The sequence below is a fragment of the Pleurodeles waltl genome, chromosome 3_1 (assembly GCF_031143425.1).
Source record: "Pleurodeles waltl isolate 20211129_DDA chromosome 3_1, aPleWal1.hap1.20221129, whole genome shotgun sequence".
Lineage (NCBI taxonomy): Eukaryota > Metazoa > Chordata > Amphibia > Caudata > Salamandridae > Pleurodeles > Pleurodeles waltl.
Genome location: NC_090440.1, coordinates 675,500,396 through 675,521,215, shown reverse-complemented (window position 1 = coordinate 675,521,215; position 20,820 = coordinate 675,500,396). Strand labels below are relative to the sequence as shown.

The 20,820-nt window shown below is 45.5% G+C and overlaps 1 protein-coding gene across 3 annotated transcripts in view; it reads left to right on the top strand.

The window, feature by feature from the left end:
• The window catches only part of TKFC (triokinase and FMN cyclase), a 224,651-nt gene that overhangs the window by 91,698 nt on the left and 112,133 nt on the right, over positions 1-20,820 (top strand). For all 3 annotated transcript variants that reach the window (XM_069223265.1, XM_069223264.1, XM_069223267.1), the window contains exons 5-7: positions 4,300-4,481; positions 5,194-5,272; positions 5,845-5,934. In XM_069223265.1, coding sequence (XP_069079366.1) covers positions 4,300-4,481; positions 5,194-5,272; positions 5,845-5,934 — 351 coding nt within the window. The remainder of the gene's footprint in view (positions 1-4,299; positions 4,482-5,193; positions 5,273-5,844; positions 5,935-20,820) is intronic.

The following is a 20,820-nucleotide window of genomic DNA, read 5'->3' as shown; positions in this document are numbered from 1 at the left end:
GAGTCACGCGGCGCTGGTCTTTCCCCATAACAATTCCAAAGTCCATTTAGTTTGCTGAAAAAGAGCCTATGAAGCACAATCGGTAGTGCGGCAAAGTAGTACAGCAACGTAGGGAGTATGAGCATCTTAGCTATTGCTACCCATCCCAACGGGGAAAGTGGTGGAGAACACCAGAAAGGGAGCGATCCATGGATAGAGTGAAGGACTTGGCCCTGGTAACCCCCCCAAGGGGCAGCATTGGAATGGTATATTTGTATCCCTAGATATTTGAACGAGTTGTGACGCCATTGTAGGCTACCCCACAACTAATTTAAGAACCAGATGAAAGGTACTCAATTTAATTGATATGCTTAGTCTTTGGCCAGAAGGGGGCAACAAAGAGAGTAGTTTCAGAGGAGAGGTGGTAAGAGATACATTCCGCTTACTGATGGTGACTGTCAGATGTTAAAGGGCACTCTAACTTGTGGTTAAAAAAAATCTAACATACTAGTGAAAGGTTAATCACACAGTGGAATGTAGAAAGAACAGCAAAAAGAGCTTGAAAGGTTAGGAAGTTGGCTCTGTATGTACTATTTCAAAGTAAGAAATAGCATGCACAGGGTCCAAGGGTTCCCCTTAGAGGTAAGATAGTAGCAAAAAGAGATAATGCTAATGCTCTATTTTGTGGTAGTGTGGTCGAGCAGTAGGCTTATCAGAGGGTAGTGTTAAGCATTTGTTGTACACATTTACATGTACAATTCCAGGCCAATAGGTTTTTATATAGAAAAATATATTTTCTTAGTTTATTTCAAGAACCACAGGTTCAAGATTTACAAACAATACTTTAAATGAAAGGTATTTCACTTAGGACCTTTAGGAACTTTGAATTAGCAAAATAGCATATACAGTTTTCACACAAATGGCAATAAGCTATTTTAAAACTGGACACAGTGCAATTTTCAACAGTTCCTGGGGGAGGTAAGTGTTTGTTAGTTTTGCAGGTAAGTAAACCACCTACAGGGTTCAAAGTTGGTTCCAAGGTAGCCCACCGTTGGGGGTTCAGGGCAACCCCAAAGTTACCACACCAGCAGCTCAGGGTCGGTCAGGTGCAGAGGTCAAAGTGGTGCCCAAAACACGTAGGCTTCAATGGAGAGGGGGGTGCCCCGGTTCCAGTCTGCCAGCAGGTAAGTACCCGTGTCTTCGGAGGGCAGACCAGGGGGGTTTTGTAGGGCAACTGGTGGAACACAAGTCAGCACAAAAAGTACACCCTCAGTGGCACGGGGGCGGCCGGGTGCAGTGTGCAAACAGGTGTCGGGTTTGCAATGGAGTTCAGTGGGAGTCCCAGGGGTCTCTTCAGCGAAGCAGGCAGGCAACGGGGGGCTCCTCGGGGTAGCCAACACATGGGGGTCGCTTCTGCACTGGAGGTCGGATCCTTCAGGTCCTGGGGGCTGCGGGTGCAGTGTCCTTACCAGGCGTCGGGTTCTTAGAAGCAGGCAGTCGCGGTCAAGGGGAGCCTCTGGATTCCCTCTGCAGGCGTCGCTGGGGAGGGGCACAGGGGGGGGTCAACTCTGGCTACTCACAGGGTCGCAGTCGCCGGGGAGTCCTCCCTGTAGTGTTGTTTCTCCGCAGGTCGAGCCGGGGGCGTCGGGTGCAGAGTGCAAAGTCTCACACTTCCGACGGGAAACGTGTTGTCTATAAAAGTTGCTTCTTTGTTGCAAAGATGTTTCTTCTTTGGAGCAGAGCCGCTGTCCTCTGGAGTTCTTGGTCCTTTTAGATGCAGGGTAGTCCTCTGAGGCTTCAGAGGTCGCTGGACCCTGGGGGACGCGTCGCTGTTGCAGTTTTTCTTGAAGTGGGAAAACAGGCCGGTAGGGCTGGGGCAAAAGCAGTTGGTGTCTCCGTCTTCTCTGCAGGGCTTTCAGGTCAGCAGTCCTTCTTCGTCTTCAGGTTGCAGGAATCTGATTTCCTAGGTTCTGGGGATCCCCTAAATACTGAATTTAGGGGTGTGTTTAGGTCTGGGAGGGACGTAGCCAATGGCTACTGTCCTTGAGGGTGGCTACACCCTCTTTGTGCCTCCTCCCTGAGGGGAGGGGGGCACATCCCTATTCCTATTGGGGGAATCCTCCAAAATCAAGATGGAGGATTTCTAAAGGCAGGGGTCACTTCAGCTCAGGACACCTTAGGGGCAGTCCTGACTGGTGGGTGACTCCTCCTAGTTTTTCTCATGATCTCCTCTGGACTTGCCGCCAAACGTGGAGGCTGTGTCCATGGGGCGGGCATCTCCACTAGCTGGAGTGCCCTGGGGTATTGCAACACAAAGCCTGAGCCTTTAAGGCTCACTGCTAGGTGTTACAGTTCCTGCAGGGGGGAGGTGTGAAGCGGTGATCCGGTGCCTTCGCTGCTTTCGATGCTGCACGTCGCCTTGACCCTGACCCAGTCTTCGTATCCCTACGGAGTCTGAGCTAGAGACCTCATTCCAAGGTAACGAGGGTTGGGGTGCTCTTCTCGTGGACATGGCATTGGCAGATTAGGTTTAGCACACCTAGCTCTCTTTAGGTTAGAAATTAGGTTCACATTATTAGGGTAGTAGGACATATTTCATATCTCATGTCATTTCATGTCATTGCAAGATGGTGGGGGTCTCTGTATTAATGACTCTTCTCTTTACCATTCTGTTTCTTGCATTATTCATTATCTTAATCATTGCAGACCATGCAACTTATCGTAGATTGCAGGTTTTTTTTTTTTTAAATAGAACCTATTGAAACCTTACTGCATCTTCTTCATTGCCTCTGTCTGATTGAGACATGTTGAGAAAGGGGTACCCTCCGTTTAACCACGACATCCCTGAGATGTCACACCCCTGAATCCATGCGTAAAGGCTGCCTTAAATCACCTTTTACTGTTTGGGTTTTTGGTGAGGTGCTGCTTGTGAGCCTGGAGGGTTGGGACAACAGTTGCGACTTGTTGTAGGACAGGCATAGTCGCCTACAAACATAAGTACTGTCATCCTTAAACCAGCAGTCTTGCCTAGAGCAAGAGTCAAACTACGACACATGTATGGATATGATATTTCTATAGTGTGAATGTGTAAGTGATCAAAAGTTAACTAATATTAAAAACATATTTAGCAGGATTATTAGCATTAGCAATATGACTTGGTTGGCGATGGCCTCAGCAGTGGCACTCAGCTTTTTGTTTAGTTTGACACCATGTTTGCCTAGAGCTCTATGCTCATGGATATTGTTTACACACTTTTTTTTAAAAAAAATTACAGTTTCGCAGTGCCCAGTTCGGCCCTGTACAATGAGACATGGGAGGGAGAGTGTCTATTAATTGTCGCTATGAGCATTCAAAGAGTCAAGAGCACACTCAGGTATCAGATTGTGAAGAGACTCATTAGAATAGAGCACTGATTTGAAATTGTAACTGTAAAGTTTGGACCAGGTTCTACTCTTGATAGTAGAGGATTTTTAAGATAAGGTGATTTAATTGGATAGTTAAACTCAAAAGGAAGTACACTGCAGCTATACCACCCCACGGACACTGTCTCATTAATTTGAAAGGCCTCAACATTGCTGGAAATTCGATCTAGGTTGTGACTTGCCTTATGAGTGGGATGAAGCCCTCTTTAAAAGACGCCTAAACTGGCACAAGACTCAAAGACTTTGATCCTCCATAGGTTGGAAAACTCTACCCATACATTCACATCAAATCTGAGCTGTGGGTGATGCTACCAACATCTGTCTTCCACCCTTTTTCTTGTACTCCTCTGCCCTGATCCACTTGTGTCACAGCACTAATCGACCTGTCTTTTAAACAAATTAGTGTAGCCGGAAGCGTCCTCACTGCTACTTATGTTACAGAACAAATCATTTTAAATATTAAATTATGACAAAATAGGGATTTGTCTTGTGAACAAGTAGCTGCGACAATCTGGAAAAGAAGTTAGCTCCAGATGCCCCTCACAAAAGAGATTTTCAGTGTTTTACTATTCTGTTTCTGTTTTCAGACGTAGTCTATATTTTGTTGCTTTACTATCTTAGTTTTGTGACATGCTTTGTCTGTGTTACTACCATGGTTTGAAGCAGTATAAAAAGCCTGAAATCGCTTCTTGTCTACAAATACGGTGTGCATTTTGTTGGTGAAATGGGACTCATTTCATGCCTCTGTACCATCCTGTCTCCCTGGAAAGCCTTTGTTTAGGATTCCAGAAAGCGAGAAAGCACAGAGGGAGAATCTAGATTATTTCATGCATCTCTTCTGTTTGACTGTGGGAGGTAGATTTTGGTGCTTTTGACAGTGCAATGCTTTCTTCTGCAGCTGGGGTCCTCCTAATCGTCAAGAACTACACAGGGGACCGTCTTAACTTTGGCCTGGCACTGGAGCAGGCCCGAGTGCAGGGCGTAGATGTCCAAATGGTGGTGGTTGCAGATGACTGTGCATTTGCTGCACACAAAAAAGCTGGACGGAGGGGGCTTTGTGGAACTGTGCTGATCCACAAGGTGAGTACCAGGTGTTTACACTTACGCCAAGACAAGACTTCATTACAAATACAACATGAAGCTCTCATAACACCCAAACTTCCTTGAAATAAGTAGTAATTAACAAGGCTGAACTTTGCCAACTGTCCTTGTATTTACAGGTTGTCTGTCCTGTGCTAGGGACCTTTTGGGAATGTTTCTTCAAGATGTACTTTCCTTAGCCAGGCAGATTATGCCAGCTGCCATGGTTTCTAATCCCTTGTGATAGGCAGGTGTCTACCAGATACGAACATTCCATGGAATTGATGTCCCTTTGCAGGTCACTTAGACTCTCCCCTGAAATTCATCAGCCAGGCACATCCTTCGGCTGCTTCTGTGCTTCTCTAAAATCCAATTCCCATAAAGGTTAGCTGTCTGCCAGCTACAGTGTTATGTGCCGTGCAGCTGTAGTGGTGCTCCGAGGTGATACACATTGGTGATGCTCTTTGGTATTTTACTTTAGGGATGCTGCGTGTTATCTGGCATGATCACTTGTCATTACGGATGCCCTGTGATGCCTGGCTTTTGCTGTACTTTGTGTTCCTTGTGTTCCATTGCATTATGGATGCTATATAGCTGACACTAGGGATGCTCTGTGATATGGCATTTGGGATACTTAGGGATATTTGAACTTGTCATGTATTAGGAGACTTATGGATGCTTGGTCATTTGTCGTCTCTATGAATTTCTATAGATGGCTGGCGCTCTTGCAGAGGCTGGATATTCACTAGAGGTTATTGTCCAGAAGGTCACTGCAGCTGCGGCTAAAATGGGTAAGTTTCAAAGACTCAAAGAAAATATAAAGGTTGTGTCTAAAATACACCCAAGTACTTTGAAATACAGGGAAATATAGACACTGGCTACACATAGCACCCAGCATTGAGAGCTTTTGCTTCTGAGGGCTTCTACAACACTTCAGTATCTCTGTGTGAACCCAGAATACCACAATTACATTTAAATAAATTACTCTGCTATTTGCTCTGTATATGAGATGCGTAAGTCCCTTTTGTGCCTGCTACAAAGAGTCACTATGGTGATCCTCTCTTTTGACATGGATACATTGGTCACAGGAGTCTCTTCTGACATATAAATGATATTGACAGAGGTGAGCCCCTACCTATTTAGCCCATTACATGGGTGTTACAGAGTGGCTCACTTGACAGAACTGAGACTCCCTCCTGATAGTGTCGACTTTCTTTCTCTGGAAGGTTCACCAGGGTTAACAGAGGTGAATTTTAAATCCTGGCAGGTAAGGAGGTGTTTTAGGTAAATCCCCTTGTTGCCAGATGCAAGCTAGATCCTGAGATGAGTCCTTCCCCTGACACTTTTTTGCCTTTAAATGCAGGTACTCTGGGGGTGAGCCTGTCCCCCTGCAGCGTGCCGGGGTCCATACCAACCTTTCATCTTGCTCAGGATGAGATGGAGCTTGGGTTAGGTGAGATTGAATTTTAGAATCCTTTATTCCTCCATACTCCCTCCTGTCTCTTCTAGCACTAGTGCAGTTTACACTGTGGTAATTGGCTTGTAAGCAGCTTTGTCAGCCAGATGCAAATGCCTCCTCTCCTCCATCCCCTTTAACCAGTGTCAAGCTTCTCCTGTAGTCTTCTTTTTCCTGACTTATAGCTCACTACCTTTTTTCCTTTTATGCTTTCTTCTCTCACCAGTTATTTATCTCCACGCTCACCAAATGATATGCATGTTCTCATTTTTGTGTTTTCAGTGTGTTTTATAACACATTTTATTGGCATTTAATAGTAATACAATACAGCCAGTAAAATTCGCGAAATATCTTTCCCAGGCAGCAGTTCCCTTTTTTGTTTGTAACTCATTGCAGAGCACTCTGCACCAACTCAGAAGCCAGAAGAACCGCTTGACCCCCACCCCTCTCCCTGCCCCTTGGAACCAGTGGTGTAATTTCACTCCTTCAGGTCCCATAAATGCGCACCGCATTGTCCAAAAACTATGACCGGGAGTTCGCCTCTTTCAAGTTCACTCTTATTAGTATCATTCGGAGCCACACCAACTTATTTCAAGGGTCCCACAAGGTTCCACTTTCAGCCGATATCGTGGTGAATTGAGGTCTTACTCTCGTCTCATATGCCGAAGACACTCAAATTATTGTATTCTTGTCATCCCAGAAAAATCTCAGTGGAGAGGCCTTGAATAGATGCCTCATGCAAGTGTTGAGTTGGATGAATACCAATTTTTTCAAATTAAAAGGTGTTACTGGTGGGCAACCATCCCCACCTGTGGAGCCCTCATCTGTGACCTGTGATAATGTGTACAGTTCCCACCCCTATGCCTGTAGTCAAGAATCTCGGAGTATGGCTCTATGAAAGCTTGTCCATGAGTCATCAAATTACTAAGGTTGCAGCCACATGCTTTGGCATTTTTAAAGTATGCTGAATAGGAGAAACCAGCTTCCAAAACACGTTGTAAGTGAAGAAAACGTTGTTTATTTTTTTTGCTTCATTCACAGCATAAATTCAAAATATCCAAATAATCACCCCAGCGCCGCGCCGCAGATCGCTCGACCTGTGCTCCACCAACTGCCGTCTTCTCGGCGTCCTCGGTCCCTCGCGCCCCCACACGCGCATCCGGAACACCGAGAAAACGGCTTGTGCAAGCGGCTCTGCCACGCGTGTAGTTTAGTTGCACACGCGCGGCAGACACTACATTTAATTTTCCTTTTTTTCTTTAAACAAAACTAAACAAGACCAACCCTCCCATGAAAACAAACAATAAACCAATACCCCACAACCTTGGAAAACAAACAAAAACAATACATCAGGTAATAACACATATTTCACTAGACACTTCTAAATGTAAGTAATGATACATCTTACGCTTTACATTTCCAAACATCACATTTTGCATTTCTTGAGAGAAATTAAAACTTGAGCAAACCTGGAAAACCTCGCTTAACGGTACCTCATCGGTAATTTGTGGACTCTACAACTTTTCCTAACAGGCAACAGTTCGAAGCAAGCGTCCCCTTCCTTAGGATTTAATGGTTCAACCCCACCAGTTGTACAGTTGTACAATCACGGACTCCTTCACCCTTCCATTCAGCTCCAACGGGTCACTAAGCGACAAAGGAACATCTCTTGGTAAAACTTTTACCACTTTTCCCACATTCCACCAATTACGCCCACCAACCCGAACAGCATTACCACACACTTTGTCAACTCTCAAAGGTTCAGAAAATTTTGAGTCACCTTTCTTGACAAAACTAGGTAGTTTGATCCGCACCCAATCTCCAACCACAAACCGTAACTCTTTTACACTCCTTTTCTTGTCATAGTAATTTTTTTGTTTCTCTTGGGCTTTCCTCATACCCAAACGAACCTTGACGTCAATGTGTTCTTTACACATAGAATGTTTGAAAAATTTGGACAACCAAGCTGGTCTAAATAACGTGGCAGGCTTCCTCCCTCTCAGCGCTTCAAACTGAGACACCCCCATGCTAGTATGAGGCGTTGTTCTGTAGAACCAGAGCATACTCTTTACAGCTGCATCAACCACACACCCATTGGCTAAAGCCCACTGGACACATTCAACAACCACTCTATTAAAGCGTTCAACCAAACCATTTGTTTGTGGTTGGTAAAGAGAACTTTACAAATGTTTGACCGCACAATCACTCAGAAAACCTTCAACTTCATTTGAAACAAATTGGACCCCATTATCAGACACAAGCTCCTTGGGAAACCCTTCTTCCAAAAATATATCTTTCAGAAAGGACACAACAGATGTAGAATCAGCATGACTTACAAACTTCACATGCGGCCACTTAGAAAAGTAGTCAACTGCAACATAAGCGTAACGCAATTTAGATGGAAGTGAGTTGAACGGCCCTAACAAATCAATACCAATCTTTTCCCAGGGACCTGACGGACATTCAATAGGCTTAAGCGGAGGCGTTGATGTTTTGAGGGTCTTATCACTATTGGAGCAGACGTGACAATCTTTGACTAATGTTTCAATGTTTCTGTCCATTTGCGGCCACCAATAGTATTCTCTCACTCTTTTCTTTGTAAGAGTAGAACCCAAATGACCTTCATGTGCTTTTTCCAGAATCATATATCTTATAGTTTCCGGAGGTACAATTTTATCATTTCTCAGTAACACGCCATCTTCAATTGACAGCTCATCAGATACCTTAAAAAATGGTTGAAAACTAAAATCCACATTTTTCTCATGTGGCCACCCTTCCTCGACATACAACATGACTTTAGTGAGTACAGAATCATTTGTCGATGCTTCCTTCCAGCACTTTTCGGAAAATGACCCAGTACGTTCCAATTTGATGGCTGCAATGAAACAATTTTCATCCTGAATATCCTCTTTCCCACCAGCATCTTCCGTGATGGGATATCTAGAGAGGTAATCTGCTCTCACATTCCTTCCTCCAGAAATGTGCACAACCGAAAAATCAAATTGTAACAACCTGGCTGCAAATCTTGCGATTCTTGGTCTGCTACTCCTGACGTTAGTACCATTCAAAATAGAAACTAAGGGTTTATGGTCTGTCTGGAGTAAAAAATGTCTTCCACACAGATAAGGTTTAAACTTCTCTATACCCCACCAACATGCTAATAATTCTTTTTCTATTACAGAATAGTGTAATTCATTTGGTCTGAGCACTCTTGACGCAAATCCAATAGTATGCTCCAGTTTTCCACTGATCTGTGTCAAAACAGCTCCAACCCCGAACTTGCTGGCATCCAGAGTCAAACAACACTCCAAATTATGATCATATGATTGTAACACACCAACAGCACCCAATTTTTGTTTGATATCATCAAATGCTTCAGCACATTCAGCATTCCACACAAACTCTGTTTTTGTTTTGAGCAGATTCGAAATAGGTCTCGTTATAGTGGCAAAATTCTCAATAAACTTAGAATAGAACTCACAAAGTCCCAAAAAAGATTTTACACCAATTTTGTCCTGAGGTGCAGGTGCTTTCACAATTGCTTCTACCAGACCTGGTCTGGGCTAAACACCTTCTGGAGTCAAGACATGCCCCAAATATTCGACAGACGTTTGGATAAACTGACATTTTTCTCTTTTTAACACAATTCCAGCACTATTGAACCTTCCCAGTACTTGCATCAAAATCTCATCATGGTCACATCGATCAGCCGCATGGATCAGCACATCATCCTGAAACACACACACCTTCATAATATCCTTGAGCAGCGTAGACATTATCCTCTGAAACACTGAAGCCGCCGATGCCAGACCGAACGGCATGCGACAATATTGGTACGTCCCCCACGGGGAAACAAAGGCGGTGAAGTGACGAGAATCTGGTGTTAATTCTACCTGGTGATAAGCAGCAGCAAGGTCAAGTTTAGTAAAGAGTTTAGTTCCAGAAATGCAAGAGAGCATCTCACTGATCTTTGGCAGAGGATGGGAGTCCACCCAGATTTCTCTGTTAAGAGCCCTCAAGTCAACACATACTCTTAGTTCACCATTTTTTTTCTTTGCGACAACTAAAGGTGACAACCATAACGAAGAATCAACCGGTTCAATGATTCCTTTCATTCGTAAACTCTCCAACTCCTTTTCTAATTCATCCCTGACACTAAATGGTACACCTCTCAATTTATGCTTTATTGGAACAGCATTGTCTTTGACTTTTATTTTATGTGTAAATCCTCTAATTTTACCTAATTCACCAGAAAAGACTTTAGGAAACTGATTAAGCAGATTTTCTATATCGGCGGAATCCCTTATAACAGTTACCTGATCACCAGTACCTGGACGCAAAACCATGCCAAACAACCCTTGATGGAACCACCCCAAAATGTTCAATCCTTTTACAGCTACATACACCTCCCCAAAAATGTGTCGTCCTTTGAAAATCAAAACATCTTCAAAGAACCCCCTTAAATCAATCCTCCTACCTTCGAACGACACTGGTGACCTGTCTGGTGGAAATAATTTTTGTGTTCCCCAATTTTGTTCAAATACCTCCTGAGTTATCATAGTGATTCTGGCACGAGAATCAGCTAACAACTTTAAATGTTTGTCACCAACCTGTATTAAAATGTAAGGATTAATGCAGTGATCAGGATTTCCACTTTTTATGTCATGGTCACCCACAGCCAAAATCATTTCTTGCATTTCATTCATCAACTCACACATTTTGTCATCACCACCACCAGCGACAACATTGACCTTAGTATTGTCGCTTTTGCTACTTTGACACACTTTAGCAAAATGTCCTATTTTGCCACATAATCGGCACTGAACATTTTTTGCTGGACAGATCTTCCCTCCTTTTTGATGTGATGGATAACCACACCTAAAGCATATGTTAGTTTGTTTGAAGAAACTATTGTGTTTGGCCACCTCTCCTTTGGTGGAAGACGGAATGTTCATCTTGCGTCTGTCGTCAGATCTCTGGACTGCATTAATTTGTTCAACTTGTGCCCGTTCTAATTCCTTGGCTGATTTGATCGCCGTTTCAATGCTTTTCGCAATTCTGATCGAATCCGATAAAGACGGATCCCCCAAGGACAGCAACTTTTGTTTGATAGACTTATCCGAACTGTGACAAATGAATTGGTCACGGATTAACTGATCAGTAAATGTTTCGAACCGACAATCTGAAGCAAGTTTCCTCAATGCAGATATATAGGTATTGACGTCTTCTCCATTTTTCTGTTCCCTTTTGAAAAACTTATGTCTCGCTATGACTAAACTGGGTGGTGTATCAAATCTGGTAACAAGTTTCTTAAGAGCTTCTTCAAATTCATCCAGTTCTTCGCCTTCTTCTAGCTGAAGATCAGGTAAATGTTTAAACACAGATCTTCCCTCGAACCCTAAGGAATGCAGCAACAAGCATTTTTTTCTTTCAGGTCTGAATCTTGACGCACCAATAGCCCCTAAATACGTTTCAAAAGCATCATACCACTGTTTCCATGGTATAACCGGCTCTCCAGGTGTCTCTAAAAATGGCGGTGGAGGGTTAACAGATTGCATGACAGCTGGATGAACGTTAAGACAGTGTAAAACAATATAGTAAAGTCTTTACTAACTTACTAGCTCCGCCGTAAGTTGTGAATTGAAAAAAAACATATAGAGTTCTTGGTTAAAAATTACCGTTTAAAGATGGCTGCCACGTTTCCTTAAGGATCTAGGCTTCCTGTAGATACACCCCTTTGACTAGAGAGTTATGGGAGACACAGCAGGAAGTTCCTGTTAAGGTTCCTGCATTAACCTTTGATCACAAGGATTAAAGTCTAGAAGAACACCAAGCACACGCGAGTTACTGATATTCTGGGGTGATTCAGTCCACAGCTCGTCGCCACATAAAGTATGCTGAATAGGAGAAACCAGCTTCCAAAACACGTTGTAAGTGAACAAAACGTCGTTTATTTTTTTTGCTTCATTCACAGCATAAATTCAAAATGTCCAAATAATCACCCCAGCGCTGCGCCGCAGATCGCTCGACCTCTGCTCCACCAACTGCCGTCTTCTCGGCGTCCTCGGTCCCTCGCGCCCCCACACGCGCATCCGGAACACCGAGAAAACGGCTCGTGCAAGCGGCTCTGCCGCGCGTGTAGTTTAGTTGCACACGCGCGGCAGACACTACAATTTTACAGTGGCTTAAGAAATTTGTGAGCGGTCTCCCTTATTCTGTACAAAGAACCGTAGTCCAAATTCTAGTTATTTCTAGGCTGGACTACAGAAATATTCTTTATCTGGGAGTTATGGAAAGTTTGATCAGACAACTCAACAGTTCAATTCACGAAACTTGGCTATGCTCATAAGTGTCTCTCCAACTCAGGTCCTAGTTATCTGAACTCTCTGGTGTCACCATACATACCCAAGCAGGCATTCCGGTCCAGTAATTTTGACCTTGCTACAATCCCTCGAATCAGGAAAGCTCGGCAAAGGGGCTGTGCCTTCTTTTACTTAAGCAGAAAGCTGTGGGGAACTCCTTACCTCCTGAACTGAGAGCCTGTCGCTCTTAACGCTTTTCTGTAGGAAGTTGAAAACGTGGTTGTTTTAATCCTGTTGCACTGGGTCTACAAGTCCGTATGGAAGCTCACCACTGCGAAACCCTTCTGGGTAGCCATGTGCTCCACCAATATACCTTATTAATAATTATAATGCAAAATTCACGTAGAATTCCTCGGTACTGAGCCCAGTCACTCAAGATCTTACCATGCTTATTTGGGCAAATTAGTATATTTTCATATTTTTCCAGGCTCATTGTTTATCCAGGCCTTTTTTCCATTCTGTCAACGAGAGAGCCTCAACTTTTTTCCAGTCTCTGCCAATGTCGTGTTTGGCCACCAATAGCCTAATCCATAATAGGGTTCTCTTACCCTCTAGGTCAACAATAATAATAGGGTTAACATAGCATTAGTGGGGAGGGACCAACTCCATACATGTCAGAACCTCGTCCAACAGGTAGTAAGAACCCAGAAGCCCCAAATTGTGTGGATAAAATCCCCTGGATGGGTAGAGCAACTCAGGCAGAAAAGTGAGGCAGGTATTCCCATTTTCCATAACCTAGATCTCATGAGGTATACCCTGTGGAAGAAGTTTGAATGTACAAATCGAAATTGGGCCGCAATAGCAGCCACCTTTGGACATCCCGCTGTCTGCCAATCATCATTCATCAACTGGCCAGGGTCCTGAGCCCAATATGCGCATAAACTAGGAAAAGAATCGGGGGTATGTGTGACAAGTGATTTATACATGTATAAAAGTTTTGTGTTGTATATGTTGGCCAAGTAATACCTGTGAGCTCAATGATTTTGATTGTGTTGTAACAAGAAATTCAAAAAATAAATGATACAAGAAATAAAGCAGAAACAACATTTCTTGACATCTTGTTTAATCTTCTGTATTTTATCACAGTTTGTTTAATTTGTGAGTGAAAACATAGCAGAGTGCACCATTAAGTATGACTTGTGGGAGTAGTATCTCATGTTGCAGTGATTCACTGCATGGAAGAGGCAATTATATGAACTAACAATGGTCTTTCCAAAGGAAAAAGCAAGAAAATAGACAAAGATAACACATAAATAGCTCTCACACCAAGTTTGTATCCTGGAGTAATATTGATTGTCAGAACCTTTTAAGGAGTGCCCTTGGGGAAGACAGGCTCTACTAGCCCCTAACTGTGGTGGTTGAGGTCCTCTGCCAAAGGTGTCCTGGGGTCTGTCCTGCTATTGCTGTGAAAACCGAGCCAGATACACCCTTTCCCGACTTGACTCTTGAAGCAGTTAGGTTGACTATTCAAAGACTTCTCATGGTGGTAGTGTGAGGGACAAGAGCTCTGAACTAATCAACCACCAGACACAGTAATGCATTGTCCGGCCCACTGATCATCTTTTGAATAAATATGTACTTTAATCCCACAACATTATGTAATACTATACAGCACAATTAGGGGATGTAACACAAGGTTAAAACCCTGCTCAGGATCCTGAGGCGCTATACCCTTTAGTACCCACTCCTCCACTGACAGAGTTCCTCAGCTGTGGTGATCCCTGCCATCTGATCTGGCACACAGTGCTGAATGGGTACAGTTGCAGTTACTTTAACCACTCTCAGCTGTATATCCACCTGCCGGTTCAATTCATTTTTCACCTCTGGAGATAGTCATAAAAAAGACTTTGTTTATACAAGCCTCAGCACACTACTCAATGTCTCTTATGCACACAGTTTTCAAGCCCCGTGGTTACCTGCATCGGGGTATTTCAGTATGGATGTAGGATGGACATATGATGTGTTCTGGCGCCTGCGGCCGCAGCCTCACTTGGAGTTTAAAGACTTTTAGCATTTTGGTGTAGCAGCGTGCTCCTACAGTTCTCTGCTTCATCCGTTGTGGCCTGCCTAACCTCGTGTTTAGACGGACACTCTTGGATAACTTTGGCAGTTGGGTCCTGATGTCAGCAGCAGCTGTTCCCTAAGACAGACTGCTGATCTTGTTTTCTGTAGAAGGATTAATATGGTTCACAACCTTTTCAGAACTTTTTAGGGAGATTGGGGGAACCCCTTCAACAAACCTAGCTTTGCTTCCTGGCAGTTTATCACTCTCTCTGGCTATCCCCAGGAATATGATGGGGGTCTCCTCCTCAACAATGTCTTCTCCTGCAGAGCCAGACACACTCCTTCCCTCTCTCAGAGGCAGGCAGGCTTCTAGCTTCTAGCAGAACCTCAGCTCCTTCTGCAGATTATGCCCTTTCCCTCTAGGAGACTGTCATGCAGACATCAGCTCTGGCCACACAGCAGCCCTTCAATTACTCTGCAGAGCACACTCCTCTTTGGTTGTGAATAACTTGGAACTGGAACAAAGTGGGGTGGTCTTGATACCACTTTTGTACAACTTCTCCTGATAGGGGATGTGGATACACTGTTTCAGAAACAGGTAGATTTGTTCTTTCAGATGCAGTTTTCTGACTACTCCTAAGAAACAGCCTTTGAGCAAACTGATGGTTTTCACAGCATGAAGCAAAGATGCTGGTTCTATGCAGGAGTGTCCAAAACAAGGGCATAATGAAGTGTAAGATCTCTTTACTTGCCCGTTATAGGCCTTACTGAAACTGTTATCTGGTACAGATGAAAAGAAAAGCTCTGGTTAGAAACGTCATCACCTTGATAAACTGTAGCCTTGCCCTTCTCTCCTACCATCTACCAAATGGTAGTGCTCAGTAAAAACTAACTAGCATCCCTTTGCTGATAGAGTCCTCCTTGAATTTTTAAGGGGAGCCTTGTCTTCTACTCCTTCACTTCTGGGTCTGGGTTGCCACAGTCCAGCTACAGAAATGCAGTCAATATATTTCTGCTGTCTAGGGAATCTGTATCTACTCTCACTCTTGTGGCATGCTAAACCAGGTGTATCCACAACGGATCATACTGGTCCCTATACTCACATTCTCACCCCAGACAGTCCTAATACCGTACATGTGCCACACTCAAAATGCACACAGAAAGTCTGCACAAGGATCCTTGTTTAACATAGGAACGTAACTTAACATGATGTGTCAGAAGAGCACACTCTCCATAACAAAAAAAGGACTATTCACAAAAACTTGGTACACTGCCACTACCACTTTGTTACTCCTCCCCACCCCCTCTGTATATTGTGGGCATGCATGGTGCACCTCTCCGGGTCACAGAATAGGTTCTGTATTTCATATTACTAGAGCCATACTTAGGCCTCTGCACAAACACTAGGGAGAAACAGAAAGGTCAGCATATCAGTTTCACGTATAGTCTGGCACTCAGAGCAGTTTCATGTCCGTTAATCAATCATGGAACATTCCTGTCTATCTCAACATGATGGAAGCTTTCACTTAGGATCAAAATGAGGTCTGTGCAAGGTAGCAACAAATTTTTTATCTAGGAAAGCAGCTACTTTGAGGCATGTTCAGGATTGAATATTTGGTGATAGGTGGTTTGAAAATCCTTTTGGTGATCCACAAGCCATTCTAAGCTATGACCTATGCGCCATGGCACAAAAAGAAGAAGAAGTCGAAGCATACTTGACTTCTCCGCGTCCGTCGGCTGATGAGACACAGAAGCATCGGCATTCTAGGCCTTGCTCCATGATTGAGCCTGGGGTGACTCCACGCTTCCCAGAGCTGGAGCAACCCCCGCCCAACTTAAAGAATTTTATGACACCATGTGCCTCATATTTTGACAGGCTGTCCTCTTCAGCGCGCCTTTGGGCCCCGTGGAGTTGGCAGGTGCCTCTTCTGGTTCTGCACAGGTGGCTCCGGCCCTGGCACCAGTGGGGCCCCAAGGATCCATTTCTGGATCCAGACCGACGCCAGTCATACCACCTGGACCTTCCAGGTGCCGCCGACACCATTCCCATTTTAATCCCCGGCCTGATATGGAGCCAGAGAGGGTCACTGGATAGCGTATCCGGCTCCATCAGGAGCCTTGCTTCCCAGATTGGATTTTGAGCCCTATTCCAATGGGCTAGGTCTTGGGGTAGAATGAAAGGGGTTACTGGACCCTGAGGAAGTCCAGCCTAACGATTAAGATATGGACTGGTGTGAGGAACTGGGTGAAGCTAGTGGCCTTGACACTTCCCCAGATTCTGGCATGCTTTCTACCCCTACCGTGGCTATTGAGGAAGGAGCGTCTTTCCCAGTGGTGGTGTGGAGGGCTGTGGAGGTCCTCAAGCTTTAGTTGCCCTCGGTTGAGGTCAAGACCAATGTCTTGACAGAGGTGCTTCATCCGGGAGTCTTCCCATCTAAACCGCTCCTCCCATTTAATTAAGCCCTCATAGATGTTCTTTTTCGTACCTTGTCAAAGCCCAACAGAGGGGCTCCTGTGAATAGGACAATCGCCCATTGCCACCGCCCGGCCCCAGGGTATACAATTTTCCTCAATCCCTCCCGCCCCAGGGGATACAAGTTTCCTCACTCAACACCCCACCTCTGAGAGTTTGGTGGTCCAGGCTTCCATCTCCTTTGTTAACCCTGGCAAGTTACCTACCACTTCTCTGGACAGGGAATCCAAGAGGCTGGAGACACTTCGGAAGAAGATGTTTTTTTCCACCAGCCTGGCTTTGCATTCTGTGAACACCTCATGCGTTTTGGGCTGCTACTCTCTTGCTTTGTGGAATACGGTTGCACAAGTGCTGCCTATGGTCCTGGAGGAGGCCCTTGCCATGCTCTCCTAAACGGAGATGGGAGAGATGCAGCAAAGTTCACAATTCACCGTGGACTCGACACGATGACTCGCTCAGCAGAGTGATTTTGTCGAGGGTGGCCCTTAGGTGCCACACCCTGCTACAGACTACTGGCTTTTCAAGGGATGTCACGTCTTCTTTGATGGACATGCCCTTCGATGGCTCCAGTCTCTTTGGAGATAAGGTGGACTTGGTGCTCAAACGTTCTACGGACAGTCTGGCTACGGCCCGGTCCTTGGACTTATCTTCAGCACATGCCAACCCCAGTCTGCTTTTCACGCCTTTTGCGGCTATGGAAGGTGCTAGCAGCCACACAAATACCACCCACCCAGCCACCGTGCCATGCATACTTCACAGCCCCTGCATGGCCGAGGGCGTGGCATCACCAGGCCTTGTGGATCAGGCAGCCAGAGGTCGGGTCAGACTACCCCCCTCCTAAGGCTCCCCGCCCCCAATAGCTGCAGCCTTCAAACCCTCTGAATCTGCCCTTATAACATCATGGGCATCCAGTTGGCAGAAGGATATACCATCTCCACTGGCAGTCCATAACATAAGACAGGTGGGCTTTGCAGATAGTCTGAAGGGGCTACTCCCTCCCCTTCGTGACTACCCCGCTCCCATGACTCTATCTCAAGACGGAGGATCATCTTTCTCTTCTCGGCCAGGAAGTTGTGGCTCTCTTGGCCAGGGGAGCCTTTGAGAGGGCCCCAATGGCAGAAGTAGGTTGTGGTTGCTCCTCCCGCTACTTTCTGGTGCCTTAGAAGGCCAGAGGCTGTTGTCCTGTCCTAGGCCTGCAGCCCATTACCACTTGAAACTCAAGATGCTCCCATTGGCTCAGGTTCTGTCTGCCCTGAACCCAGGAGACCGAATGGTAGCATTGGACTTGCTAGATGCATATTTTCACATTCCTGTCCTGTCTACCTACAGTCATTACCAGCAGTTCATGGTTGGTCATGAACAGTTCCTGTTTATTGTGCTTCCCTTGGGCCTGACCAGCGTCCCTTGAGTGTTTACCAAGGTGATGGTGATGGTTGCAGCTCATCTGAGAGATCGGGCGGTCAGACTTCCCTTATCTCCACAACTGGCTGTTGAAGGCGGGCTTGTCCCAGACTGTTGTTTCCCACCTCCAGACTACGACAGACCTCCTGCACTCGCTGGGGCTCACTATAAACATGCCAAAGTCATAAATGACTCTCTCTCAGACGCTCTCTTTCATATGAGCTGTTCTGGATATAGTGCAGTTTCGGGATTATCCACCCAAGCAGCGAGTCCAGGATAGTCAGGCTATGATACTGATGTTTCAGCCTCTCTCCTGGGCTTCAGTGAGACAGACTCAGAGGCTGCTGGGACTTATCCTGCGAGTGACAGATGCACGTTGGCATATGTGGGCTCTACAGTAGGACCTGCAGTTGCAATGGACACAACATCCGGGGAAATTCTCTGACATGGTCCGGATCTCGGAGGTAACTGCAAAAGATCTGCAGTGGTGGCTAACGGACTGCAATTGAGCCAGCGGCAAACCCTTCTCCCTTTTCCATCCAGATCTGACAGTAGTGACAGATGTGTCACTCCTGGGATGGGGTGGCCATGTGGGAGAGGTGGAGATCAGAGGACTCTGGTCTCATGCGAAACCCGAACTCAACACAACTTGCTGGAGCTCTGAGCAATCTGACTGGCATTGAAAGCCTTTCTACCCTCCATCAAGGTAAGGCTAGTTCAGGTGTTCACGGACAACACCACCGCCAAGTGGTACTGCAACAAACAGGGCGGTGTGGGGTCATGTACCCTTTGTCAAGAGGCTCTGTGTCACTTCCCTGGTGGTTCAACAACTTGCGGGCTCTTTGAACGTTATGGTGGACAAAGTCAGCTGAAGATGCCTAGTTGTTCACGAATGGCGTCTCCATCCACAGGTGGCGCAAGGTCTCTTTCAGCAGTGGGGAGAGCCTTGGTTAGATCTGTTCACCTTCGCAGAGAATGTGCAATGTCAGCAGTTTTGAGCACTGAAGTTTCCAAGGCGGCTCTTGCTCAGTGATACATTTCATCCAGAGTGGAGCACAGGCCTCCTGCGTGCCTTTCTGCCCATACTACTTCTGCCCAGAGTTCTCAAGAACATCAAGAACGACTTAGCCCAAGTCATCCTCTGGCCCGGATAGGGTATGGAGAGTCTAGTATCCCGAGCTACTAAGCGTGGGCATCAATCCTCCAATCAGGCTGCCCATTCTCTACATTCCTAAGATTACCTGATCAACACTCTCCCTTCAAATCTTCTACTGTACATAGATTCTTGAAAGGTTTAGTTAATCTTTTTCCTCCTTCTCCTTTTATCATGCCTTAGTGGGACTTGAATCTGGTTCGAAGATTTTTGATGTGCGCTCCCTTTGTGACACTTCACAATTGTCCTCTGTGCTTGCCCACATAAAAGTTTCCTCAAAGCTATAACATCTGCCCGATGAGTTAGTGAGCTGCAGGCCTTTTCATCTAAGCCGTCCTTATTTATCTCTGACAAAGTGGTGCGTCGCACATGGGCCTCCTTTCTTCCGAAGGTGGTCAAAACCTTTCATGTAGGTCAATCCATTACCTCTCTTACTTTCTATGCTCCACTTCATCCCTTCAAAAATGTAGGGACATCTCCATCGTCTGGACCACAAACTAGCGTTATTGTGCTACTTTGATTGCACTCAGGAATTCCAGTCGGACAATCAACTCTTTATGGGGTATGTCGTAGATAAAAAGGGTCGTGCTGTGCAGAAAAGGACCATTTCCAGATGGGTCATGCTCTGTATTAAAATCTTCTATGCGTTGGCCAAGAAACAACCCCCTGAGGGCCTGTAAGCTCATTCCATGACCTGTACGCTCATTCTATGAGAGCCAAAGCTGCAACCACTGCGTTAGCATGTTGAGTGCTGGTCCTGAATATCTGACAGGCAGCAACATAGGCCTCCCGGCTCATGTTTACAAAACATTAATGCCTGGACAGTCAGGTCCGCCATGACAGCCATTTTACCCATTCGGTCCTGCAGGATTTCCTCATATGAAATTGGTCTGCAGCCCCACCTTCTTGGATGGTATTGCTTACGTATCTATTCTAAGGCAAGGAATCTGTAGCTAGAAGTCTATCAGAGGAACAAGTTACTTACCTTCAGTAGCACCTTGTCTGGTAGAGACTATAGGCCTGATTAAATTTTGGTGATAATGATCCAGCTGTCAACTTTTCGACTGAAAACCTGTCTGCCATTGTTCCTGTTCGCCGTCAACAAACACCACCTGCATCAACAGCGGCGAGGGAAAAGTGGATGCCGGCTGGATCCCAGCCAACCTTCCCGCTGTACAGATTCGGATGTGTCTTAGCGCCAACATAAAAGGGGAGATCCTACCTTCACTTCTGAGTTGGCGGATTGGGAGGAGGTGAAAACTCAGTTCTTTTCCCCATTTCACCTCTGTCTTTAACTGGACATGACTGGACAACAACTGCTGTCACTGCTGTCACCGACCCACAGAGAAAACACAACCCCCGCTCCCACCTCCCACCAGTCCTGTTCCGGGACTCAAGGTAGGGACACTGCATTGCCAGGGTACATTGGGTGGGCACTGCACAGGATGTTGGGACCACTGCAGGCATATACATGTCTCAGTAAAGTTTGT